General features: G+C 37.5%; 1 protein-coding gene across 3 annotated transcripts in view; it reads left to right on the top strand.

Annotated features, from left to right (window-relative positions):
- Positions 1–27,106, top strand: part of calcr (calcitonin receptor) — a 53,212-nt gene extending 26,106 nt beyond the window's left edge. The window contains exons 3-23 of one of the 3 annotated variants that reach the window (XR_010914376.1): positions 804–951; positions 1,280–1,387; positions 3,364–3,449; positions 3,554–3,710; positions 3,879–3,989; positions 4,721–4,833; positions 5,083–5,155; positions 5,262–5,378; positions 5,483–5,595; positions 5,932–6,097; positions 6,191–6,301; positions 6,482–6,594; positions 9,109–9,200; positions 11,639–11,765; positions 15,753–15,906; positions 16,516–16,576; positions 16,752–16,818; positions 16,963–17,181; positions 17,670–17,711; positions 23,254–23,891; positions 23,927–27,106. Coding sequence is in view for 2 of the 3 variants with exons in the window: in XM_067503524.1 (XP_067359625.1) it covers positions 804–951; positions 1,280–1,387; positions 3,364–3,449; positions 3,554–3,710; positions 3,879–3,989; positions 4,721–4,833; positions 5,083–5,155; positions 5,262–5,378; positions 5,483–5,595; positions 5,932–6,097; positions 6,191–6,301; positions 6,482–6,594; positions 9,109–9,200; positions 11,639–11,765; positions 15,753–15,906; positions 16,516–16,576; positions 16,752–16,818; positions 16,963–17,181; positions 17,670–17,711; positions 23,254–23,475 (2,400 nt within the window). In the remaining variant the exon portion in view is untranslated. Of the gene's footprint in view, positions 1–803; positions 952–1,279; positions 1,388–3,363; positions 3,450–3,553; positions 3,711–3,878; positions 3,990–4,720; positions 4,834–5,082; positions 5,156–5,261; positions 5,379–5,480; positions 5,596–5,896; positions 6,098–6,190; positions 6,302–6,481; positions 6,595–9,108; positions 9,201–11,638; positions 11,766–15,752; positions 15,907–16,515; positions 16,577–16,751; positions 16,819–16,962; positions 17,182–17,669; positions 17,712–23,253 lie in introns of those variants that run through there. The other 2 variants (XM_067503524.1, XM_067503536.1) reach the window with 2 other exon arrangements.
- Positions 27,107–27,749: the final 643 nt, after the last annotated feature.

The following is a 27,749-nucleotide window of genomic DNA, read 5'->3' as shown; positions in this document are numbered from 1 at the left end:
GTACTAGTGGAATGAGCGTTCAACATTATGTTGATGAAAAAAAATGTTTTACTCTTTTTGCCATTTCAGTTTAAGGAGATGCGATCTTTTTTACTCTACTGCATATAACAGGTAAGAATAATATTTTGGTCTAATGAGAATCCCTTGGGCCCCCACAAAGAGCTACAGGAAAGCTAACGGAAGAACGTTTGCATCTCAACTGTGATGTGGCAAAGAATTAATCCACAAACTGGAAGTGCATGAGCCTGACACTCCAAGAGGCTTAATTTTCAGCCAAACATTTTGTCACAGCTAAAATGGGCTTTTTATCCTTCAGTGAGCAGTATTATCAAAATCAGCATTTGACACAGCAGACCTCTTCATTCTTAATGCTACCTCCAAATTCAAACAATGGAGCCAAGATAAGATTCATTTGGAGGACATCAGCTGCTTAACTTTTTTTATGAGCTCCCAAATAATAATTTAATAAGTTGCATGAATTCAGAATGACTAGAATTTCAATGTTGAGTGAAATCCTCATCATATCAGCTTTGAAGATGCTTCACAAAGTTTGTATGTTCATTTTTATCTTACAAGAATATGTATCTTTCAAACAAGAGGTGAATATATTACATCTACCTAACATCATCTTCCAAGATAATATTTCTGCATATCTTATTTTTGACAAGGCACTGTAGATCATAGCAGCAACCACAACACACACTCTAACTAGTTATTCACAAACCACATATTGTTTTCCAGTCAGTATAAGGCATGTTTTCTTTTATTCTCCTCTTACATTTAGTGTTGTGTTGTCTCTACAGTGCAGGGCAGAGGCAGGTGCTGAGCCAATCTCAGATCCATCGCTCAGGCTTGGACAGAGCATGACAGAGGGAGAGAGCCAGATGGTGAGCCAGCGTCAATACAAATGTCTGGAGCTGTCCAACAAAGACTACCAAGAAAACAGAAATGGTGAGAGGCCCACATCACTGAAAAAGCTTTGTAAGGCCTAATCAGTTGCCTCTGGGAACACATCGTGGGTGTAGCCATGTTTTAAGTTGGTGGACTGGGTTCAGAATACTATAGTTGTTCTTGTGAGAGATTCATTGCTGTTGCTGTTTTCCGACATCGGTGTAAGAGCAAGAGACTGAAATGAACTTTGGAGATATGATCTTTTCAAGGGTGCAGAAAAATGATGTTTCTTTGACTACTATACTATATACAGCTAAAGGCAGAAAAATGTGCTGGAAATCAACCAGAAGAGTCATTAAACTTTTTTTCCCCTTTTCCTTCCCTCGAGGCACATACTGTGAACATATGTGGGATGGCTTGTTGTGCTGGGGTGAGACACCAGCTGGGACATCTGTAACACAAACCTGTCCAGATCACCCTGACCTGGTACCAACTGGTAAGAGTGTTTTGCACTTCTTGCATCATTCGCCAACAACAAGCGCATTGGTTTGACAGTGATGGGAAATTGGAAGAGTTTCCTGCATAACCTTTTAATTCCAAGTCAACAAGCACAACAGAGAATTGATCCAAACCTCTCTGTGATGGACATCAAAGGTTGTGGATATAAAGGCAGTAGCTAGGAGAAATGTATGTGTTTTTACCATATATTTTCTTGATACAACATGGTAGAACTATTTTGTTGTTATACTGTGATCTCACTGTGGTAACAACTAATAATGTAGCAACAGTAATATAATATTTAATTATAGTATCTTTAAAAAGTCAAACATTTCAGTCTCAACAGGATTATAACAAGAGCATTTGTTATGCCAAAGCACTGAGATGCTCCTATTTAGAGGTACACAGGTGTGCAGCGTGCCATTTATAAATTAATACTGTTAAATTGTTGACACACTTATGCTAATACTATACACATAGCCCCTTCTGTCACCTTAAACTACCTTTTATACTCTTTCCATTATTTAAGCAAGATTTCATGTCCATTTGTTATTCAGAGATTAGTTCTTCAACCTGAATCCATGACACTGTTCAGATCTGTTCTGTTCCCTCACGGAACAGAGCCTTTCTGCCAGATTTCACTCTTTGGCCATTTGTGGGCCTTGATGTAAGTGTCTCTGACTGATGTGCATAATGTAATTGGATTTTATGCATCATGTCATAAGCTATTATAATTTATGTTGAGCAGTAAGTAGATGTCATTACAATATTCCAAATACTTGGCTGTAGTGTGTTTGCCCTTTTCAGAAAATAAGCAGGCATCTTGCTTTGGATCTTTTGGATCTTTGGTTTAAAATTCTCTTTTTTTACTTGTTGGCCTTGTTGTTAAATCTTCCATTTCTGTTGTTCTTGTTAATTCATTGTTGTAATTAATTGAAAACCATCTAAAATGTGTCTTTAGTGCCTATTAAGAAATGTTAGCATGCTACATTCTACTTTGGAGGAAGGTGAGCTCAGATGATGGCTAGTATAAAAGATCAAGGTAATTACGTAGCCCTTTTTATCAATCAGATTGTCTCAACAAAGACATTTATTTATATTGAAATTGACTATGCAAATTGAATTTGTAAGCACGCTGTGGATTAATTTAATCCTTGCATGGCAGTATCAGTAGTTATGAGAATATGTGGAGCTTTTACATTGTGAGGAATGCAAGGCTCAGTGTCAAGTTGAAGAAACCCAGAGTCAAGTCATCCCCTGATTTAAACGATGCAATGTGATGGAAAGGGGAGAGTTGAGGGAGAGGCCAGATAGAAGAATGAAAGGTAGAGAAAGCAGAAAGAGGCAAAGAAAGGGAGGGATTCCACAGACAGACAGGAAAGTTGTAGTCAGAGAGATGGATGGGGAGAGAGAATATGAATGAGTGTGTTTTTTGCAAGGAAAAGCTTATGAAAGATCTTCCCAAAATGCCTGTGATGTTAAGAGTCCCCTTATGGCTTCTTATTTGAAAGCTGATGCTGATGATATGAGGCTTTATGGGAGACGTACAGTTGGAAGTAGCTGTTGAACAGTTGATGAGCTGTCAGAGATGACTAGGCATTCAGACCATGGTTGTAGTCGTCGTCAAGAACAATGTGATCTCATTTACAGTTGAGTCTTGGATTTACAGTACATGTGGTTTTAAGCTTGATATTTGAGAATTAGCCAGAAAATTACTCCAAGGAGGGAATTTTCCATTTGACATAACTTTTGATGGTGTGTGCCAAGTTAAATTAATCAAAGTTGTTCTGTAATGCCAAAGTTTAGGCTCAGATTTATGTGTTTGGATGGTGCCAGGACACGACAGAGCCAAAGATCAAGGAGTTTCGCTGTCGAACAGAAGCAATAAACTGTATCTTTAGGTACATCGATGAAATATATCAAGCATTCAGAATAAATATTGAGGAGTTAAACTGTTGCTTTTCTCCTATACAGAAAAAGTGACCAAATATTGTGACAAACTGGGTAACTGGGTCCCGACTGGGTCCTCCTGTCAAGCAGCTTTAAAAGACAAATTAGAGGTATTTAGAGACTGACTTTGGTATATGGACATTGGTTTTCGAATACGTCATTGGAAAATGAAACCACAGTTGCTCTGTACTCTAATTTTTATTTTTTTTTAAAGGAAGTCCACCATTTTTTAAGGGATGCTGTTGGAGCGCCAACAACAGCGGTCACAGCGGCCAACGCAGTAAATGGCAGCGTTGTCGAAAAAATGATCCTTGAAAACAAAAAGAAATGTCTGGAGAAAATGAAGAAGGATCCACCTTATGATAGCTCAGGTACTGCTACTGCTGCTCTGTTCTGCAGATATGTAAAAATATCTGCAGAAGAGATATTTTTAGTTTATGTGATTTCTTTCTGATTTCCCATGTTACAGAGATGATTAAGATGACGTTACATAAGATGTAAACGTGTCGTTGGTTTTTGTGTTTTTGTTGGTGCTGCAGGTCTGTACTGCAGTCGCACCTGGGATGGATGGCTGTGCTGGGACGATACTCCAGCCGGAACCTACGCATCTCAAAACTGCCCTAATTATTTTGTTGATTTTGACCTCACAGGTGACCAGTGAGACTTCAGAGATTTTTTATCTTTACATGATAATTGACATTTACCCAGTGTTGAAAAAATTGAATATATTACTCACAATTCTTTACTCTGTTCAAAATTAATAGCATTTCTTTACTTATTACTCTGTCAAAACTAGCTTGAAAGTCAATAGTGGATATCGGCAGCATTTTATCGATCACACCTGCAACCACAAGCTTTGTTAGTTCGTGTCTGTCAATTGTAGCTGCTATCGATGATTGAAATACAGTTCTAGTTGTTTGGCCATTTAAGGGCTACAGCCATCCTGCACAGCCACAGCAGGCTCATCATTGTTAGGGTGTCTATTCATGAGCTCTACATTGTTGTGCTGTCTTTATTTCGGGTGGAAACAATATTACCATTACCTGCACACAATTTACATTGGTCTTAATTCCTTCCGTCTGGACAACAATCTAAGTAATAGGAAGCCACAAAATACAGCCATCTTCATCTTTCACATCAGCTTACTGCTTAACGTGCTGCTAATAGTGAATGCGAATATTAAATGTCCAATTTCAAATCGATCTTTGCCGTGGTGAAAAGAAACATTTTAACAGGTTGTTTTTGGAAAGAGTAACAGTAATTGTATGACAAAAATGTTATTTGGAACTTTTTACACTGCTGGTTACTGGGTAAAGTAATATTGTGACAGTTACAGCTGTTGATTTTATTAAAAGAGGTTTGACGTTATTATCCTTTTCAGGAAAGGTAACTAAGTACTGTGAGGAGAACGGGCAGTGGTTTCACCATCCAGAGTCCAACCGGGTTTGGACCAATTATACACTCTGTTCAAGCACCCATGAGAAGAGACTAAGGGTAAATGTGCTGCTGTTATTCGTTACTTAAAGAGATTTAGATAAGTGACTGAGGTGTCTGGCAATGCAGTGAAAAAAACATTAATTCTCCAACGCTGACGTTTAATAGAACAAGGGATGTGAACTCTGACCACAAAACATTGCTGATTAATTGCGTAAATGTTCGGCAGTGGAGCCACACTTTATGTCAGTGCTCAGTTTTCCTGTCCGGTAATATTTAAGATGGAACTGTCTGCTTCATTTTCCTCAGAAACTGAAAATGCTTGAGAATGAATACAAATGCCTCTTGAAAATAAATCATGGCCAACCTTTTAATAAATCAGGTACTAATACTGTCTTTTTCTATATCCATATAATTTCCACATGATGATAATGTTATATAAACTTGCGATCAACATTTGTGATCATATTTTTGTGGCTCTGTTAAAGCTGCAGGTCTGTACTGCAGTAGGAACTGGGATGGCTGGCTGTGCTGGGATGATACTTTGGCGGGAACCTACACCTCCCAGAACTGTCCGGATTATTTTTCTGACTTTGACCCGACAGGTGAGCAGCGACATTAGTATAATTTCTTACTGTACTGTACAGAACTATTAGATCTAAAATTGAAAATGCATGTTATCTTTATCACATAATTGTGCTTTTTATAGAAAAAGCAACTAGATACTGTGGAGAGGATGGACAATGGTTTCGCCATCCAGAAAGCAACAAGACTTGGAGCAATTACACACTCTGTGTTGTCAAGACTAAAGAAACGTTGAGAGTAAGATAACATTTAAGTACTCTTGGTATCAAGCTTTCCCACTATTGGAAGTTCAAGCCCCTGCCATAATTAAATACCATGTATGCGAATTACTGTAGATAACATTTTGACTCGTTTGAATACATTTATTGTGCAAATCTTAAAGGACAATTCACCATAATGATAATTTTTCTTTGTTTCTTTGCTTATTTGTGACTCCATAGTAAAAGGTCTACACATATTTGTACCATGATTGTAAACCATGCTTTTTCCCAAAGATCCACTGGTCAGTGTGTCAGTGTGTTTTATTGATTAATTATAGCTGTGTGTATGTGGGTGTGTGTCACCAAACTGAAGGCAGCTGCTCAGCTCTCAGGGGAAACTGAGGTAGAGCCCCTCGATGAAGCCACGGTCAGCCCCATCATTAATCCAGAAGAGCAGGAAATTGTGCGGAAAAAAATCCTTGACAGTCAATACAAATGTTTCGAGAAAATGAATCGAGATCCACCTTATAACAAATCAGGTAGTGGAAATGTTGACTTCATTGAAACTCCTTTTGTCTTTTTGTCATTGTGTTTCTCTGTGAATGGTAACTCTGTCCCTGTTGGTGTTACAGGGCTGCACTGCAGTCGCAACTGGGATGGATGGCTGTGCTGGGACGATACTCCGGCAGGCACCTACACCTCTCAAAACTGCCCCAATTATTTTGTTGACTTCGACCCCACAGGTGAGCAGTGAGACTTGAGTTCCCTTAACCTTTCTGGATAAACCCACCTCTTGCTTTGGACAGAATTAAACCATATAAACAACTGCCCTGATAAATTATTCACCAAGGCTAATGGTACAACACTTTGGAAACTCTTAGAGGATTCACAAAAATTATTTATTACTTAATTGTTACTTGCAGAAAAGGCCACAAAGTACTGTGGAGAGGATGGTCAGTGGTTTCGCCACCCAGATACCAACAGGACTTGGTCCAACTACACACGCTGCAATGAAAACACTAAGGCAAAGCTGAAGGTAATTTATTTGAGACAATATCATAGAGCTATTGCATTGTGGCCACTGTATGATGACTCTGCATAAACTTTTATTTTGTTGTCAATGTGGGGACAATGTGGAAAATGTAAAGACTCATTTCTGATGTAGTTGTCCATAAATATTGTATCAGACACTTTTATGATCATATATTATTATTGCTGAGACACAAACTTCATGCATACTGAGTTCCACTGAAATAGTTATACACAAATCACAGGTAAATGTTCACAATCATAGGAACCACTGATAGCTAATGCATGTTTACTTGCACCAACAAAATGTAAATATACCGTTTTATCGTAAGTTCCTGAGAACTGGCTCAACTCACCTCAGCTCAGTCTCAGGTAGCTGCAGTATGCTGCAGGGTTTGTTTGTCAGATACGACAGGCTTTGTATGTGTTGGAACAAAACCACAGAGCACTCTGGTCCTCAGGCTTTACAGTAAAATCCAGACCTGGACAACATCCAGACGTAGGACTGTCCCTGCTAACAAGCCTTTTGTTGATATTGTCACCTACAGTATTAACAACCTTCTTATTATGAGCAGCACCAGGGTGCTGTAAGAGGACAGTGTTTTACCTGAAGGGACATAAGAAATACATGGATTTTGAAATATTCGTATTTACTCATTTTGCACTTGTTGAATAGCTTTTATTACAGTCCATACTACAATTCTCAGTATAACCATAGTGCTGGCTTGTGGTGGTGGTTTGGTCAGTAATGGTGATGGTGGTTTAGTCCTAATATACAGTTTCTTTTTAATGTTTGTTTCATGTCTTATACCACTCTCATTTATACTTTAATCAAAGCAATAAATCAATTAAGAGTGTGCAACAGTCAAACAATGACCAAAAACATAATAGAAAGACCAAATGTTGGACACTTTTGCTGCAATTTTTTTTCTTTCCAGGTTTCATGCTAATGAATTGGCACTTGTTTTGTTTTTGAGAGGCAAAATTCTTTCAGCCAGCAACTAGAAAACTGGAAAACAAGCCCACTCTGTTGTCCCATTAGGGACAAGGCGAAATGCAAATGAGTACAACCTGTAAACACAACTTCTCCAAAAAACACATTTCACTGCCGAAGCAGTTGCAGGGGTGGATCAGAACCAATCCAGAGCTTACAACCAGAATCCTTTTCTTCCTGCAGAAACCGATGAGAACAGAAAAACTTAGTTGTTCAATTCCCAAAAGACTATATGACTAAACTCCTGAGTTTCTTTTAAACCCAGGAGGTTGCCAACTAATTCCCAAAAATATAATAAAATAAATAAACACAATACATAAGAACACTCTGGTTATACAATAGCAAAAAATAAATAATAATAAATATAACATTAAAAAAAACCCACTAAAAATAATACAACAAAATAATGAACACAATGAATTAAGTGAAACAAATAAAGAATTTCTGCAAAATATGCTCTCCATAAAAGCCAAGGCTAAAAGAGTATGTTTTAAGCTTGAATTTAAAAACATCCCTGCTCTTTAGTTGTTCTTAGACCCTCAGGCATACTGTTCCAGTGGCTCAGAGATTACTAAGTAAAAACTGCCTCTCCAAACATTTGTGTCCTACATTTTGGAACAGCTTCAAGATTCGTACCAGAGGATCTGAGAGGTCATCCAGGTTGATACACTGGAGGCATCGCAGGCTGTTGCAAGTCCATCAAGTGATTTAAAATAAGAATTTTTGTAAGGACTTTAAAATAGGTGTAATGTGTTCTCTCCTTATTGTCTTGGTTTTGGGCAGACTAGAAATGAGAGCATTACAATAGTCCAGTCTGGATATAAAAGTGTGCATTTGTCTCTTGCATAACAGTCGTGCATTAGCAGTAGTTTTAGGATGACCAAAAGCAGATTTGGGGATAAACTGTCACATGAGCCTTAAAATTCAGATCTGAGTCCAGAATTACATGTTTCTGTCTTGTAGGTGTGAGGCAAGTCTTAAAAATCTAACTTGGAGGCCAATTTCTCATTCTGAGCTTTAAAACAAAGACTTTCTATGACGTCCAGCTACTGATGTTTTAAAATAGTGTCATCAGCGTAGCTATGGAAGGCTGTGTTGTGTTTCCTGATAAAGCTACCCAGAGGTAACATCAGTATACAGAATAAAGGGTGATGGTACTGGTAGGCATGTAGTTTTAGGTTTACCGGGTGTTAAACGAAAATAAGTAAAATTCACATTTGAGATTAATCTAGTTTGCAAAACACAGGCAAGAATTCTTATTCTCTGCGTGTTCCCTTAAAGAGAAAAATGTAACGTTTTATTTGGTGCCAATTGTCACCTGCTGACTTTTATGTTCAGAATGCATTTGTGCCATAAAATTGCTTTATGCACTTTTGTGACAATGTGAAGCTGTTTGTACTTGATAGGACTGTGACTCAGGTGCAAGAACATAAAGAACCTCAAATAAATCAAAGTGGTCTTATTATTATTTTAAATATTTCCTAGTAGCTATGTAACACGAAATCCCTATCTTGTGCTTTTTTACAGTCAGCGTACATCCTGTTTTACATGGCAATTGTGGGTCATGCTTTATCCATAGCCTCCCTGCTCATCTCTTTGGCCATCTTCTTCTACTTCAGGTAAAAACATCGGGTGAATTCAATATAATGTCTCTGTCCTTCATGTCAAACATGCTCATTTTGAAAATGAGCATGTAGCTGCTGTGGCAGTTTAATGATGCACTTAGCAGTCTTAAAAAATACCCGCGCTTGTTGGACTGTGGTGAAAATGGCTGATACAGTTTGTCATAACTGATGGTCGTATTGGCCTTAAGGGTTCAGTTATGTTGTCACACTCATCAGTAGACCTGACAGCTACACAAATAGTGTGAGGCTCAGGACCCATTATGGGCATAACCTTGGTCAAAACAAATATTTTAAACACTTGCTCTGGAGCCACACACAGGATTTCAGGATATGTGAATGCTGATATTTCAGCCTCATTTTACAGTGATCATCAGGTGATGACTGCTGACTTATTGAGTTGCCCTGGCTAAAGTTTTAAAGGATTCTGCAAGCGTAAACCCTGCCTGAGTTAAAACGGTAACGCTGTAATCATAAAATCCTTCCTATCTTAACTATCTCAAATTAATACAAACTTTGGTGGTGACAACAGCTCTGCTGCTTCACAAACTGTGATTTATACACAACTTCGCTGTTGATAATTTCATGCCAACTTGGTTTCCATGTGCAGCACATTCATTTCATGGATATTTAGGAGTCAAGACTGGAGAGCTGTGGCGTCCATAGAGTGCATTGGTGCTTTGATCTCATTAGAATTGTGTGCAATTGGGTGCTTTGCTCATTAAGGTTGTTCATCCAAATGTACTGCTTAGCCCTACAGGGAGACGTGCACAAGTAATTGAGACACTGCTGTTGAAAATCAATTTGATAAGGATTAGAAAATATGTAACAATGTGAACAAAGAAAAGAGATGTAAAATATTTGGCTGATGGTTATGAAAACTTGGGAATGATGAAACCTGACAAAAGCTAGCAGAAAAGCAAGCCTCATCTCACTAGAATCAAACAAAGAGGTTGAAAATTGACGTGGGTGGAAGAGGTTTATAACAATATTTGGAAAAGTAGCTTTGCTGGCCCAGTAGTTGTTGAATACTGCATTTGTAAAATTTGATGTGTTGAAGGGTGGTGACCTCTTAAATGCAGCTGTTATCCAGAACAGATCTCGTAGTGCGGCAGTGTTTTATACACTCTTATAAATCTCACGACCGTGTTTAGAGCAGGCACATTATCACAAAGCTTTGTGACCTGAAGAGAATCAAACACTTAACTTAGCTGCACAGCTTTTCAGTGGGACATAAGCAACTCATCAAGATCAAAGTCACAACAAATTAAGAGCTCAATAAAATCACAAAAGTTATTGGCTTTAAAAACATTTTTATTTTTCAAACTTTCTTTCTTACTTTCTAACATATCTTAACAAAATGACAGCAAAAACCCTATAAAATTGGAAGCGTAATGTTTATTATAACATCCAGATGTGAAGCTTACAGGGGTATGTGCTAGTGTACAGCTGCACCACTCTATTATTTACAACTCTACATCAACACTATCAGACTCCCAGATATAAAATGCTCCAGCTTGCTGTGGAAAAACAGGAATTGCACAAACGGAGACGTTAGGCCGTCTGACAGTCCAAATAATGTTGCCATAGGGATTCAGTCTGTGTTTTGAAATCCCCTTTTTAGATAAAACTCCTTGTATATAATTATTCAGGAGCTTGTTTCACGTCTGAGACTTTTTTTGTTGAGGTTGAGTAACATGAGTGCAAGATTGATGAAAATGTATTTTTATTCCTGTTTTTCATAGGGGTTTATGATTCAACATTAAGCCATGAGCAGTAAAAGAATATAACCATAAAGGATATATTAAAAGGAAGCTTTATTCTGCTAAATATATGTGGTACAATGTTTTTTTTTTCAGCTTTTTGTCTGAAATTAAACGATTATTTAACCATTAGCATCAATACTGGATATGACAATATCAATTCTAATAGTTGTTTTCACTTTTCCTGTCAAGCATTTCATTATGCCATTAATTCTGAACGGCCGACAATGGTAATAAGAAAGCACCCTCGGGATCCATTATGCATTATTTAATAGCACTTCTAGCATTTACAGTACAGCATTTAAAGGCAATTCCACTCATTGATCCCAGGGATTTCATACCAACCACACAAATCCGTGTCTAATGAAAGATCAGTTATTCGATATTTTACATCAGACAACCCTAATAAACAATTGGCTTGCCAGTAATGCTGTTCAGTTTTTAATATTATGGAGAAAAACTTGCTTCAAGGGATGAAGCAAATGGGGAAAATGACTGGAAAATCTAACCAGCTATCAATTTAATGAGGTTGTCAGATGTCACTTCTGTTACGTTTTCATGTGTCAAAAAAGATTGTATTCCTAGTTTTTAATGTTATTTTTTATGTTATCATGTCATGTTCTTGTATGTCACCATGTTACAACATAAACCATGGCATGTCTCATCATACAGGAGTCTAAGCTGCCAAAGGATCACCCTCCACAAGAACCTCTTCTGCTCCTATGTGCTCAACTCTGCCCTTACCATCATCTACCTTATAGCCGTGGTCAATAACCCTGAAGTGGTGAGCCGAAACCCAGTGAGTACTGCATCTTTTGAAGATTTACCACAATGAGTGAATTACCACAAATGCTATTATCACTGCCATATCCACATAGATTGAAACTGAACATGAAGTTTTCATGAGGATGTAGGCCATGGATGTAATGAGATCTGCATGGTGGGCTTTCACAGAGTAGGAGGTTCGCACCCCGCTCTCCCCAACCACATGTCGAAGTGTCCCTGCTGAAACCCAAACCGCCCATCCCCATTCCCAGCCATTCAAACCTGGTAAAATTGTGGAGGGTTGCTTCAGGAAGGGCATACGGCATAAAAATATCCCAAATCAACATGCGCACTAATGATCCGCTGTGGCAACTCTGAACCTACATGTTTGGCCAAAAGACGAAAAAATTGACAAAAGAAAAAATTGGACAAAAGCCTGGAATTGCAGTGCTGTATTCATGCCTATTAATTCACATCTACAGCCAGCTAAATGGTAATGTTAGCATGCTACAGATCATTTGAATCTTTGCTTGATAAATGTCATTATTTTTATGATTCCTTATAAAAAATTACATGTAATTACTTTTCACCAGGAAATTCATGTGTGTGTTATTCTACATTGATACACACTCATCGCCTGAGTATCCAGCAGCCTAACTATCAACTAACAAAACAGACAAAACCTTATTTGTACCAATTTTTTATTATAAAAATGACTCACTGAAATAGGTGACACTTGTAAACATAGTGCTTTTTATCCAGATAACCAGAGCGCCCATGTTTACTGGCCAACATGACAATGATGTTGACATACATTCATGAGGCGATGAAGTGTCTACATATATTTCCCCTAAACAACAGCTAAAATGATGATTATGTTTAAGATATTCCCTATGTTAATTTAGCATTAGTGGTAGTAATCTGAAGAAGTAAAATTAAGACCTGATAATGTGAAAAAAAGAAAATGTATCATTCAAGGCATTACAATAAATTACCAAAATTGTAACATAATATTTTTCAAGGTTTCCTGTCTGGACAAATGCAGTGTGAGCTACGCTATTTGTTAGCAGGGCAAACAAACACAACACACAAACAACAAAATAGGAATGTATGAAAGAGGATTCTACTGTCTTGAAATTTGATATACTATATAATAAAGTAATCCATAATTAAATAAAATAAAAATGTAAGGAAGAAAACAACAGTTAAGAAACTAAGTAAAATAAAGTTTATCTGCATTTTAATTATTTACAAATTTGTAGAACGGAATTTAGGATTGTGTCTCACTGCGTCATATTTTGGCAGCTTTACACAGTAAGACAGTTCTTTGCTCTCATCCACATTTTCTTTAAAACCCTAAGGTCTGCTTAGGTACAAATGATCAATCTGTCTCATAGGAATGCCTTGCTATCAGGACTGAACATAAATTCATATGTTACCTTTTGGAAATCAAAACAGTGAAAGCATTAACTAAGTGCTTTGCTGCTTCTTTTAAGTTGTCATTGGACTGTTCTCTCAGCTCCATAAAAAGAACATATTTTTCTGCTTTTATGTAGACTTGATTGCCATTAAACACATCTTTCCTTAGAATGGATTGCAAAATAATTTAAAAGGGTGCAGGAAATAAATAATAAAAATCTATCAATAATAAAATAATTTACAGTAGATCGTTGAAGTCTCAAATGAAAACAACAAAAACAAAAAATACAGTCGTAGAAGTTGGCTCACGATTCCTTTCACCTCTGCTTGCTTTCAACCAGAGAATCTCTGGCCTGGCAAAGTACTAGAACCATCAGAAGGTAGCAAAGGCAGCTCCTGCTGCCGCTGCATCTCTTTTTTTATGCTTTCACCACATCTGTCTAGCTCATCCTGACTGTTGTCTTAATTCACATCCCACTACTAAATGTATACATCAAAAGTTACTTTCTGAAATACAGTTGTTAAGTTGTGTAAACTTTTTACTACAGTACCTATTAAAAGAAAAAATCTGTCATGCTGGCCTTGAAATCACTACAGCCACTGATTTGGATTTACATGTCTACTGGGAAACATTTTGAAATTTAGCACTGCCAAAGTGAGATTTTTTTATTGTTTTTTCTGTGCAGCTGATATAGAGATAGTGGCTTGTGTTGGAGATTTGCTCTCAGAGAGAAAACAAGCCCTTTTTTCCTCTGTGGTCTGGTGATACAGAGTCTGGTTTGGCCTGCTAGGAGTGTGGGGGAGTGAATCCCTAAAGCTTATGTCAAACCAGGAAGGAGGCTGAAACATAAGGAAATTCTACGTGATCTACAGCATCTTGATATGTAAACCAGAACACTATAACTTTAGACAAACCTGAGTTAGCTGCAATGTGAAAAGTGTCTGTCTGTTACAATGGAAATTCCTCAAGTGGAAAGTGAAACATAGGAAAGTGCAGCAGAACCATATGGCTAAAAGTTTAAAAGTGAATGACTGGTTTGTGTGTGTAATGCCAGCATCTTAGAAATATACTGTCGCCACATGTAGGGTTTTTAACATTTACAGTAGGACCTACATTCTCCATGCTTGAACTCCATGGCTTTAAATATGCTATAGACATAGATTGCATTTTCCTATACTTTAAATGCAGTGCTGACAGTTTAGCAAGTGCCATGATGAATAAATCAAATGTCACTTAATTGAGATAGAAGAGTCAGATGTGTGATGGTTTTCCTGTTATAGGGAGGGGATTGGGAGGTTATCAACACCAGGCAGTACCCTTGAAGAATGTCTTGCTTGCCAACAGGCAGGGGCATTAAAGATAGAATACAAATTGATATGGCAACGCTCAGTTGGAAAATCAATGCTATTTACAGAAAGAGTAAATTGCAGGGGCCTAATATTGATCCTTGTGGAACGCCTTTAAAAGTGATTGGAAACTTGCTTGAAACCATCAGCAACAGCAGACTTAACTCTACTAGAAAGATATAATTTGAAGCAGCTGTGTACAAATTTATAAAACCAAGTGGAGAACACTCAAAGCCCGGGAGGGAACACAGTGAGCTTATAAAAGTAAAAAAATATAATATCTTGCAGTAATTGTCACAATTTCATACCCATACATTTCATCCCATACTGTCTTATCAAAGCCACATATTCCAATTTTGGACGCAGGGTAAGAAGTTGTTTGAGTTGGGACAAGCAAGCAAAAGCAACTGAAACCAATGAGTCAAAAATACTAAAATCATGATAGAAATGTGACATCAAGTCCCTTATTTATTACTAGCAAGGTGCATATATAAAATATGGAACTGTCTTCTAGATTCTGTGGAAAATATTTTGATAAAAGTTTTTGAGACGTCGTTGCAATCACATCGGAGTCAGTGCCTGGTTGTCATTAGAAAAATTATAGCTTATAGAGCTTTCATAAGCATCTTAATAATTACAGCATTAGTAGACCGTGGTGAATTAAGATTGACATAATGATATATTGTCACAGTAATCTCTTTCAAGAAATTATAATAAATCAAGCAAAGGAACCAAAAATATAATGAGATATGCTGTCGTATTGTCGCACTGTTCTGATTGCACAAAAAGAAAATTGTATAGCACTGTAAAACACGTGCAATTGCAAAATATGGCTTTTTCTGACAACTTTAAGGGAAGTGAGATAAACACAATCAATGAGAGTTCCAGATACGACGACAGATCATCATATCTGTCCAAGCGCCAGAGGGTGTTGACGAATAAACACCTTCTCAGTCTGGAGAGAATACCGTCCAACGATTTTGTGCCACGAGTGCAGAAACACCCACCTAGATCTCGTTTATCTCCTGCTGAGATGAAATCAAATGTGTTCAAACGGAATCCTTTTAATAGCTATTTTTTCATATGTGACAGTAGTCATATAGGAGTAGTTCTCCTTTGGGGCCAGATTATATGATACCAATTGAGGATTGCTGATACAGGAACTAAAAAACAGACAAAATAACAGATCTGGATTGTTTCTACCTCTTACATACAGTACTTCTTGTTTTCACTTTTTCTCTCTCTCTATCTGCAGGTTGGCTGTAAAGTATTGCACTTCTTCCACATGTACATGCTGGGCTGCAATTATTTCTGGATGCTTTGTGAAGGCATTTACCTTCACACACTCATCGTGGTTGCTGTGTTTGCAGAGGAGCAGCATCTGCACTGGTACTATCTACTGGGCTGGGGTGAGTCATTTACATTTAATCAAAACACCATTTAAATACTTTTTGAATTTGTACACTGTATTGTATTTTAAAGTATTAGCCACAATTTACTCATAATAATTCAGTACTTGTACAGTATGTCAACATGGACATACTGACAGCTTTATTGACCTTGCAGGCGCTTAGTGCCACTCCTATCCTGTTTTCCCTTTTCAATAATGAGTGAAGTCTGTCACACAGGGAGGGAATAACCTTGAGGAGTGCTTGATGTGTGTGTGTGTGTGTGTTTGCATGTGTCAGATCCATGTGTACCCAATATGCTGCCTACAGTATGTGTATCAAGCTAAAAAGAGCCAGTGTCCAGTGTGATGTTGTGTGGAGGGTTGGAACAATAAAATCACGATAGGAAACTTTGTAGAAATTACGATGTCAATGTTAATCCACTGTTTCATGATTTCCAAGAATATAGACAATGATATTTAAAAGGTTATAAATTATTTGACGAGTAAGACTAAAGCGAACAAAGCAACTAACCAGGCTAACCACACGTTTACTGTTACATAAATGAAAAATGAATTTCTCTAAAGTCACTCAAGACCTCATATGGCTCCTGTCTTTTTCCAATCCAAGGTTTTCCTCTAGTGCCTGCATCTATCCACGCCGTGGCAAGGAAAAAGTATTTCGATGACAAGTGAGTAATGTTCCAGAACTTATGCAAATAAACAGGAGATGTTTACACATGTGCTCTATTGCGTGTGGCAGACTGTGAGGGTGTGTGGAGCCATACACATGCATCTTTTTGAACGTGTGTGCATGTGTATTTTGGGTAGCAGACAGTACTGACTGATATGTTTTTCCTTTTGTAGCTGTTGGATGAGTGTGGAAACCCATCTGCTCTACGCAGTCCATGGCCCTATAGTGGCAGCACTTCTTGTAAGTCTGCTAATATAAAATAAAAGCATAGATTTAAAATTAAAAACTATAATCATGGATTTCTACTTGGTTGAAAATTAATTTTTAAACTAATAAAGAGCAGATATGGTTTTCTTCTTCGTATAACTTTTCAATTTTCTGCAGGTGAACCTTTTCTTCTTACTTAATATTATAAGAGTGTTGGTGACCAAGTTGAGAGACACACACCGGGCAGAGTCCAACATGTACATGAAGGCAGTAAGAGCCACTCTGATTCTGGTGCCATTGCTGGGAATACAGTTTGTAATTTTTCCCTGGAGGCCAGAGAACCGGCTGGCTGGGGAGGTCTATGAATACATCATGCACATACTCATGCACTACCAGGTAGGTACTGGGCTGAAAGTGAGGGGCTCAGTTATTCAGCATTTCCATTAAAGTGACAGGTATGGGGCTCAATTCAAGGGTAATTCTACAACGTTGATCACGGAACAGAAGTGTAGTTTCACTGCTGACTCCCAGTTACTTTGAAGTAGTCTGCATTTCTGGAAACAGCCAGCCAATTGATAATAATAATAATAATAATAATAATGTTTGGTTTGCTTGGAAGATGTTACAACCTTGCTTTCAGCCATGTGTTGATTGATTAATGTTAATTAACTGCTGAATTACTTTTAAAAGAACCAATTAGTCACTTCATCAACTTTATTTAACTACTTGTTAGGAACTTAATTAAACAATAGACACATCGTCTGTGAAAGAGATCATGTAGCTCCAACAGATACCCTCGTTTTATTTTGAAAAAAGCCTTTCATATCATTGTGACGTTGCCTCACTTTTAAACTCTAAATTAAGTGTCTGTTTTACTTTTTAAGGGTTTACTGGTGGCAACAATATTCTGCTTCTTCAACGGAGAGGTAAGCACTGCATGTGTTTACTCATATTAGTGGTTTGACTTCCCCACAGTGTAGCCACACTGTGTCACGTAAAGTTAATGAGGAAACTCTGCAGCCTAACAATGAAAAAAGATATCAAAAACATGGTGCATAACAGTTATGTCATTCCATATCTCTGTGTGGTTAGGGTCACCTAAACAGAGAAGCAAATAACCAATCCTTCAATCCTAGCTAATACTACACCGATTTTCTTCCCACAGTCTAAAAACATACATGTTAGGTTAATTTAAATGGTTGTCAGTCTATGTATGTCTCCCTGTGTTGGCCCAGAGATAGACTGGCGTCCTGTCCAGGGTATATCTCGCCTCATGTCCAATGACAGCTGGGATAGGTTCTAGCCCCCTCATGACCCTACACAGGATAAGTGGTTATGGATAATGAATGGATGGATGGATGGATGTAATCTGGCAGGTGTTATACAGTAGAGGACCTTTAGGAAGTAAAAATGCCTTCGAGCAGTTATTCATATTAAAGGACATTCATTGTGTCAACTATACCGGCTTTTTGTAAATGTATTTATGTATTTTTGTCCACCAAGTTAAACAATATAGCATTATTCTCCTTTCTAATCCTTTTTTTTAATTTTTTATTTTAACCCAGGAGAGAGTTAACTTATCATAATGCTAGAATCAGGATGGAACAGCTCACCTGGTTTGATTCAAAGGGTAGAAACTTCTCTATATCAGCATCGCTAAAGCTTGTAAAGTTCTATCCTGTTTAATTACTTACAGTAGTATTAAAAGTGCTCATCTTTGGCTTTGATACACTTGGCAGGCACTGCACGCTACTTCCACTTTCTCCTTCTATTTCCAGCCCTGCTAATCTAACTTATCTGTCTCTTTTCATATTTTGTTTTCAGTTCAGCTCTCTGACATTTTACATCTGTCCCTAAAAGCTTATTAAGTAGTGACCCATGAATGTCAAACACAGATGTTTTTTGGCATTTAACTCTCAAGTAAAGTACTGGTAACTCCAGAGAGAGGCTCCATACTGTATGTCTCAGTCTTCTGAGACCAATCCAGTGCAGCGGCAGTAAAAGCTAAATGGTCGCCTCAGGTGAAATGTAAGACACAGCTGGAAATAGTTTTTCCTCTTAAAAGTTTGAGTTTGTTGTTTCCACTCAGAAATTTACTATAGGAGAGGTGTGCTGTCGTACTTCACCAGTCAACAAGGTGGTGAAGTGCTAAAACACGTTGGTATAATAAAGAGGATTCTTCGTTAACAGAAAGTTCTTTTTAACCCTGAAATTTAATTAAAAGAAATTTTTTTGCCAAACACACAACAAAACTTTTGTTGTTTGATTGAGTTATTTAAAAATTATTTTTACATTTACAGGTGCAGAAATGTATTATTGTCTACCTCTGAAATTTGAGGTATGAAGTATATGCATGAAATACTATACAGCAAGGTCCTTACAGCATATGTGTTTAGTTGTTACTTTCCTTCCACTGCAGCTAGACAGGGAAACATGTTTGAGAGAGTTTTAAACTGACAGTAAAAAGTAATTTTGGACATAGCAAGGACTGTGGATTTCACTCTCCATAACCTTCACTGAATGGGCTTTAAGAAAAGATCTCTCGATGAAGGAAGGATTACAACAAGAAAGACCTAATTCAGTGTTCCCCTTTGCACTTGACTCTCTGTCAACATACATGAAAAAATGTGAATCTATCGTTAACCTGTCAACATACCATCCAAATAGCCATATCTGCCAGAGAAACGCCTTCATTGGGCTGAAAAATAAACGTCCATCAGAGAAAGAGAAAATCATCAGGTGTGGTCAAATCAACTATTAGGTATTTAATTAAAAAGAATTAAAGTGTTGTGAGCACAGGAAATGAAAAGACCTACGTGACTACAAAAAATATCTGTGGTGGATGACAGATGGAAAAGGTCCAGAATAAAAATGCCCTCCAGGAGGGCAGCCTCTCTGTGTCCAAGTCAACAAGGAAGACTTCACCAGAGTAAATTCAGATGGTTTACCACAAGATCTTCTATAAATCCCAACAGCAGGAAGCGAGATCACAGTTTGCCAATATGACATGGAAAGAGCCTGCACAGACAAAGGAAAACAACATCCTATGGACAGATAAGACAAAGATCAACTAGCTTTCGAATGATGGGTAATAAAGAGTTTGGACAGGGGAGGGAACTACTCATGATTTAAAGCATAACACCTCATCTGTGAAGAATTGTGAAGGCAGTGGTCTTGTATGGGTATGTATGGCTGGAACCAAAGGAACTGCTTCTTTCTAATCATTGATCATGTGACTTCTGACAAAAGCAGCAAGATGAATCTGAAGTGTGCCATATTATTGCTCAGATTCAACCAAATGCTCAAAGCATACTGTAAAGAAGTGGAATGTTCTGGAATGGCCAGATCAATCACATCACTAATCAAATTGAGCATTTTACTTGTTGAAAGAAAAGAAATTTTAGTGTCTTTGTCCAAACATATATGTACTGTATCTGCTTGTAGATGGTGATCACATTTTAGCATGGATCTATATATCCATTATCTGTAACCACTTAGGGTCACGGGGGGACTGGAGTCTTCCACAGCTGTCAAAAACAGAGAGGTGGGGTACACCGTGGACAGGACGCCAATCTATTTCAGGGCCAACACAGAAAGAAATACACAGACACACATGCATGTCTTTGCACTGTGGGAGGAAACCAGAGTACCTGTAGGAAACCCACACAAGTACTGGAAGAACATGCAAACTCCACACATTTTTAACCAGGGACCTTCTGGCTGTAAGGCAGCTGAGCTGACAACTCTACACCTGTGCTGCCCACTAGCATAGAAGTATAATGGATTTTTGTTATGTTGCTTATATGCATGATTATCATGGTTATAATGTCAAACTGTTCCAGATTCCCACAATAATAATTATTTTGGACATCATTTCTCGTTGGCATAAGTCCTTAGTGGTAGTGGTTCTAACAGGTTACAAAGCATTGTGCTGCCTGGCTGCCTAAGAGCAAGCCAGTGCTGCTGCAGAAAAAGCTCAGGGGTCACGTCAGGTGAAGAGTTTATAAATGACGGTGTGGTTTCCAAGTGCAGCTGGAAATCGAGTCTCCTTTTAGTCCTCCTGTCAGCCTTTCTCACTCTGTCTGCAGCTGTCTGAGTGAGCGACTTGAACTTGGTCGACACACTTCTCCATACGTATGAGCTAGATTTGCATTAAAGCCCAGATGTAGGGTTAATGGTCTAGTGGAGACCTTTTGGCTCGGATGTGACAGATGCTTTCTAGCTCAAGGTCTCTGCAGAGCAAACCATCAACAAATATGGACTGTTAGGTTGTATTAGGTATTTTTTAAAAACCCTTTAGCAGTATGAATAGAAGAGTGACACCAGCAAAAACCAGATAAATATGTATGTGTGCTTTAACCTGCTTTTTGCGCTGTGGAATTCTGTATCCCATAGAGACAGTGATGTTGTTGTGAGGTAGTTCTTTGCGTGAGAAGAAAACAGGGCAGACTCGCATAAAGTGAGAGCGCTGCAGATTTAAATACTCAGCGTGAGGTGTCTGGCACAGAAGACGTAGCAACCTATTGTGAAGTAGCAATTTACACATTCAGCCTCAAAAATAGGTCATGCATTAACTAATACCGCACAACAGAAACCTCCTAAACACTGTAAACAACCTGCAGAATGTGCAGAGCATATTTTCAATCAAGTCCACTTTTTGGGGTAATACAAAGTCAACCAACAAAACTGTCACGAGGGAATGAGAGGGTTTGTTTGCTTCGACCGCATAATAACCAATTGAGCTCTCCTAATCAGGACACGGGTTTCTGGAGCTGGGTTCAATTCTGTTTTTTGATTTCAAGGCCAAACTGCACAGACCTGCCTTGTTTCTTCAATGGTCCCATTGTGAAGTTAGGTCAGTGAGACAATCAGCTTTCATGCTGTTTTTGTGACATCAAGCAAAATGTTCTACATGGAAGCTGTAAGCCCCACTGCTCCTTTGTCTCATTATAACAATTAGTGTCATAATTTATATCATTAGATCACTGTGTGTTAATATATTCACAGTAATTACAGTAGTATTAGAGTGTTACATAATAAAATAATTAACATTGCACTGCGGGAAGAGTGTAGCCCTGGTTTCTGTTTTTAGAAACTGGGTTCACACTCTAGCTCTTGTTCCGTCAGTCAGGACAAAGTGCTGAACTGATTAGTTGTTCAACAGAAAATGAGTCTACACCATTTTTGATAATTAATGACTCATTTCTTAATTTAATGTGGCTTTGAAATTTATTTATTTGGGTTTTGGCTGTTGGACAAAAAGCAATGAATAATTTAAATTAAAATGTCTGTGTGTTGGGATTTTTTGTTAATATTTGGATTTAAAAAGTGCATCCAGGATTCACCTGCTGTGAGCACAGGTTTACAGGTACTGAAAAATTTGGAGCATTGAATTCTCCCGGGCATACAAACTTATGTGAAAAGTTTGATTTGTTATCATTCTTGAGTTTAATAAACTCGCGAAAGGAGAAAATTTTTCAGGGAGTTTATGAACAGACAACAAAAACTAAGGTTCTTCAAAGCATTAGAAGTTTGTTCCATTTTTACAGTTCATATGGTGTGGTGCAACACTAGGGTCATCTTAAGGAAGGGTTACACGCAGAATGTCATTAGCATGTTATAGCAAAATAGGGAATTGATCTACCTGATTATTGTGGTTACTGTGTTAAATGGTGGATGGATGATTTTTAGGTTTATCTCTGACATAAACGTGACATCTGTTGCAAAGCATAACAGCAACATAACAGCATATGCTTTGATTTCGTTTAATGTTGTGTGTGATTTATCCAGAGGTATGTGCTGTATTTAAGCCAATTTGCACCAAAGGGCAATTTTTTTAAAAAGTGACATTAATGTACATTTTTTGCATAAGCACAGTGCGTGAAATCCACAAGAAAAAGCTTGTTATAATTAATCACCACGTTCCTCAAATTGTAGGCTACAGTCAAAATGTAAATATTTGAATTGATATGTTTGGGGGGCTGTGAATGTTGGAAAATGGATCCTGAAGGAGCAGTAGTGAATGAAGGATGTAAAGGAGAGTTAATTTATATTTACATGATTAATTCTACACTTTCATTCACTTTATAGTGATGATCTGACCACATGCTCAAAAAGAAATGTGACTTTGGTGTTTAAATTTCCTAACTGCCATCTGTTAACGTAATTGAAATTTGAGTGATTCACATATGCTGAATCAATTATGCTTGCACCAGTTAAGATCACTATCGATCAGTTGGATTAATTTTGCAGGTCGCACTGTAACTGCATTGATTGGTATGTAAATCTGGACATGTGGTGGAAAAATTCAGTGATCAAAGTAGAACAGAAAACCAAAACAAGCATAAAGGGTTTGGAGATGATTTGTTGTGCACTATAATAGCTATGGTCAAACACTAGCTGCATGGAACAATATGAAGGATTATGAACACAAAAAAATTAACTGTCTCTTTCATATGTGCCATCCAGGTGCAGGCAGCTCTAAAGAGACAGTGGATGCAGTATAAGACCCAGTGGGGTCAGAGGCGAAAGGACCACTGCTCAATGCGCTCCACTTCCTACACAGCCACCTCCATCACCGAGGTACCTGCCTTTATGTACCATCATGACTGCAACAGCGAACACTTAAATGGGCGCCACACAGAGGACTCTGAACTGGTGGCACTGAAATTAGGAGAGACATACGCATGAGTCACACTGAGGATAAAGACTGTAGCCAAGGAAGAGCAACAGCGGCTGAGATGTACTGCTCAATAAGAATGGAAAATTGGAAAATGAATCCGGTTTGCCCACCATATCTCAGTGATTAAATCCCAGAGGCTAATGCTGGGTTGTCGTGCCCAGGAGGATAATGCAGGTCTGGAAGCAAAGAGCTCATTGGGACGGAGATGTATTAGTTACAAAAATGACATTTCATTTTACTTTATGTTGCTGTTGCGGCTGCTTTTTGAGAACTTTGATGTCGAGAACTTGTCGAGCTGCTTTTGACATGTTTCACTTCCCAAAGCTGCTAAACTGTGTGGGAGCACTCACAGAGACAGTGTGGAGACAGAAATACCTGAGACTTTACAGCGAAGGTGGAAACGTTTTCCATTCGAGGTTATGGCGTTGAATGTTATAACATAATGTAGAGGCCAATTAGGATTATGACAGTGTGAGGAGGAGGATGATAATGATGATGATCAAGGTGTAGACTCCTTCCTATCCTCACCCTACCTATACCAAAGGGTACTGTAGGTTGGTCACAGCTATGAAGGTGTGTAGTGTGTCCAGCTAAGCACAGTGTGGTACCCTGAAGCAAAGGATAAACACACACACACACACACCCACACACACTCTGATTGTATGTGCCATAGAGACCCTGTGCTCAAAGCTCTGGAATTGTGTACATAATGTACTTTCACACTGTTTAAATGTTTTATAAAGGATGCTACTTTTGTTTTTTATCTATATTTTATTCATGCCAGTTCTTAAGTATGTGCTACGTGTGTGTCCTGTGATGCTGCACACCCAGCTGCTTAGTTGTGTTACAGTTGGTGTATTTATGCCGGTGCCGAATATCACAGGGCTGAGAGGGTAAAAAATAAATTCTCAAATTCAAAGGAAGACATAAATAAAGTAATGAGGTTTGAATGGCCACAAAAGTTATTTGACTGTGTAATAAGTCTAATATCATAGCTGTGCCAGTGAGTCTTGTTCTATTCTCAGCCTGCTTTTTTCATGCTCATAATGTCTTTAATCTGTCTTTTTTTTATATATCTAAATATCACATTTAAAAATGTGATATTCTGTACTCTGGATGAAAACCCACTGCAAAGGAAACTCTTGCTAATGATAAAATGAAGGTCAACATCCATAGTGCAGAAACAGATTTAAACACTTTATCTTAAAGGCATGTTAGCAAAACACGAAGGCTCTGACCCTGTCTTAAAATGGTTGCTCTGTCATAATTGTCATAAGATGAAAGTTAAACATGAAGGTTGAGAGTTGTGTGTTTAAGTCTTAACACAAACAAAAACCACAATGAATTTGCTTTGCAAATTTCAGTAACTAACATTTAAAAAATTGCCAGCTTTGTTAAAATTGCATCTATCTGTAACTTAGAAGCCCAGTTAAACCTTTGAACAACATATCCAATAAGAGAAATTCCCAGTATATTCAATCAGACGGTTAAAATCCAATCTACTCTATAAAACCTCTAGCTGGCTTAGACTATGTTGTGAAAGAATAGTTTTTTTGCTTTGTTGTAACCAGCGTGTTTCATCCACAAGTCAGTGAAGCTAAATCATTTCAACAACTGGTCCTGTGGGGGTTACGGTTGTGACATATGTTGAACCAGGATTAGGGTTAGACTTTCAGGCCAAGTGGTTCCTACAGAAGATCTAAATCTTTAAACGTAGCTGACTTCTGTCTGAATGGCTCAGCTTTTTATAGGGCTAAAACACAGCTTGAAACTATAGCTTTCTGGAATACTTACTCCAACAGGAATGAATAGTTTTCAAAAGAGAAGAGACTGGAGCACATTAATAAACGTACGGATTTTAATGGTGCAAATTTCATTAGAGTCAAAAAGGATTTGGTCCTCTAGTATTTAGAGTAGTTGACTGGTGCACATGATTGGCTAAAACCGAACTTTGGTCCAGGTTCATCATCATTAGGAAATGTTTTTTGGACATCATAGGATAATAAATCTGGATTTGGTATCACAAACAGTGTATGATCATTTTGGGCTTTGGATTTTTCATTTTATTCTATTTTTAAAAAGCTAACCAAAAAATATCACCACACCTCGAATTTGTAAAACCTAATTTGGATATCGGAAGTGCCATTTTCATAATTACTTTCAGGCTAAATCCTCACTTCACGTCTACGTGGGTGCTACTGTAGTTTTTCTTTCTGTTGAATGTGTATAACAGTTTTTGTGATGGTTTTAGTTTCCCAGGCATAGTCAGCTGCAGTAACAATTTGACAGGGGATTTTTATGAAATGTCAGAGGTTAGAGGATCAAAATGAATTAAAGTTGAACACGTACATATATTCCATAGACAAAGACAGGAATGTACATGAAGTCATTTGTATAATATGTTAACATATGCATTTTCCAATAAAACAAATTGGTTCATTAATTAATATTCACAGTATATATGATAAAGTATAACATTTTGATATAATTGGTATAATTTGATAGAACTAAAGAGTGTTTGGTAACATATTTCCTTGTACCATTAACATAAAGTGTTACCCATTATTTTCTGTAACAGCACTTTTACCAAATAAATAGAATCATACAAAAAAAAATCACATTTAAATATATTATTTATACTTACATAAATGCTAATATCATTAAATGTATTTAATGAGGTCATTCTATTACCTACCTGGTTGACATCATCCTATGATGGCCTCTTATGACTATGTTTTACTGCTACACATGTGCTCATGTGGAAAATAAAAAATATATATTATTTATTTTATTACGAAATTAATCTTCCTGTTAATCTTTAAAATTATTTATTTTGGGCATGGCACACACTGTAAGAAATACTATAAATTTTTGGCTTGTGTATATTTTGTAAGTTCATGGCCATATAAATACAATCAGACACTGTGTATATAATAGATATTTGCACTGTGAAATATTCTGACAGCTATTTTTGATATGTTCCTGTTGTTAATTTTGGCTTGTGATCACTTTCTTCCCCTCAGCTCAAACTGGCATCATCTCAAAGCTGATAAAAAAAGCAGTTTGTAAAAGCCAAAATGATTTGTGTTTTGTTCTTTTAACCATTTTAACACAAGAATACAGACCAAAAAATATTTAGTGTTGTTTGTTTCCTGAGGAAATAACAATCCGAAAGCACAACATGTTTGCAAAGGGGAAAGAAGATGAAAGACTTCATTTGGAAATGGATCGTTTGCAGGTACTTTTGTTTTTGAAGTATTAAAATTATTCAACGAGATTATAAAACCAAAAGTAAGGGCAATATGTTTCAAAAGTTTGTTTTCAAGCTTTTCTGCAAACTTTTCCAGTGATTCATCTACAATTTTCTGTTTTTGTCCATATTTACGAGTTAGAGAAAAAACAAAGGCGGTCTTTGCATTGCATGATCCTTTTGGTTTGGCAGTGCTTTTAAAGCCCCTTTTCATTCAAAAACTTTAGCGTGAATCACATACTAGTGCACGATGTGCAACAGGACAGCATCAGCTGACACAATTTGTCTCAAGTATGGATGGATCACACCCTACAACAAATTAACAGTGTTTAGTTCTCTTACTTTTCAGCCGTTGTATTGGCAGCTACTGTATAATGTGTAATTTCAGGCTCTGTTGAATTCTAATGATACAATACAGCCAAGAGAAAAAGACACACTGTCCTCCTGCTTATTTTCAGGCCTGCTGAGTCAATAATAAGTCATATGAGGCATAATAATATGATGATGAAGTTTGATATGTGTGGAGTCTTTTTTTTTTTTTTTTACTCATCTGATAAATATCGTCAGCTGTCAAAAGCACCAAAACTGTCAAAATAAATGTGAAAACATCAAATTAGATAAAATGTATGCAGCATGAAAATAATTATTGTAAAACCTGAAATTGGACTTGCAAACTATATTGCAAGAGATGGAGAAGATGCAATAATGAAAACACAATGTAGGTGAAAATGGGGGTCTTCTCTTCTGATTTTTCAGGGCAAAAATAAAGGAGAAGGTTGGAGGAAGCTGTAAATTGCTTTAAACTGCCTCCATCCTGGGAGCATGTTGGTCTGGGGAAATTTCAAGGAAATGTCAGCGGCTGGCTACTTCAGGCATTTAAGAATATTGTTCCCTGTCGGCAACCATCTGACGATACACAGGTCCACTTCCAAACACCCATCTGTGTGCTGTGAAATTAGAAGTGAGAATGGACTTGTGTGTGTGGTTTTACTCGATGGTGTTGAAACAAGAGATGACAGTGTTTCATGTCTG

The sequence above is a fragment of the Channa argus genome, chromosome 1 (genome assembly GCF_033026475.1).
Source record: "Channa argus isolate prfri chromosome 1, Channa argus male v1.0, whole genome shotgun sequence".
In the NCBI taxonomy this organism is placed as follows: Eukaryota; Metazoa; Chordata; class Actinopteri; order Anabantiformes; family Channidae; genus Channa; species Channa argus.
This window is presented reverse-complemented; position numbering and strand designations above follow the sequence as displayed.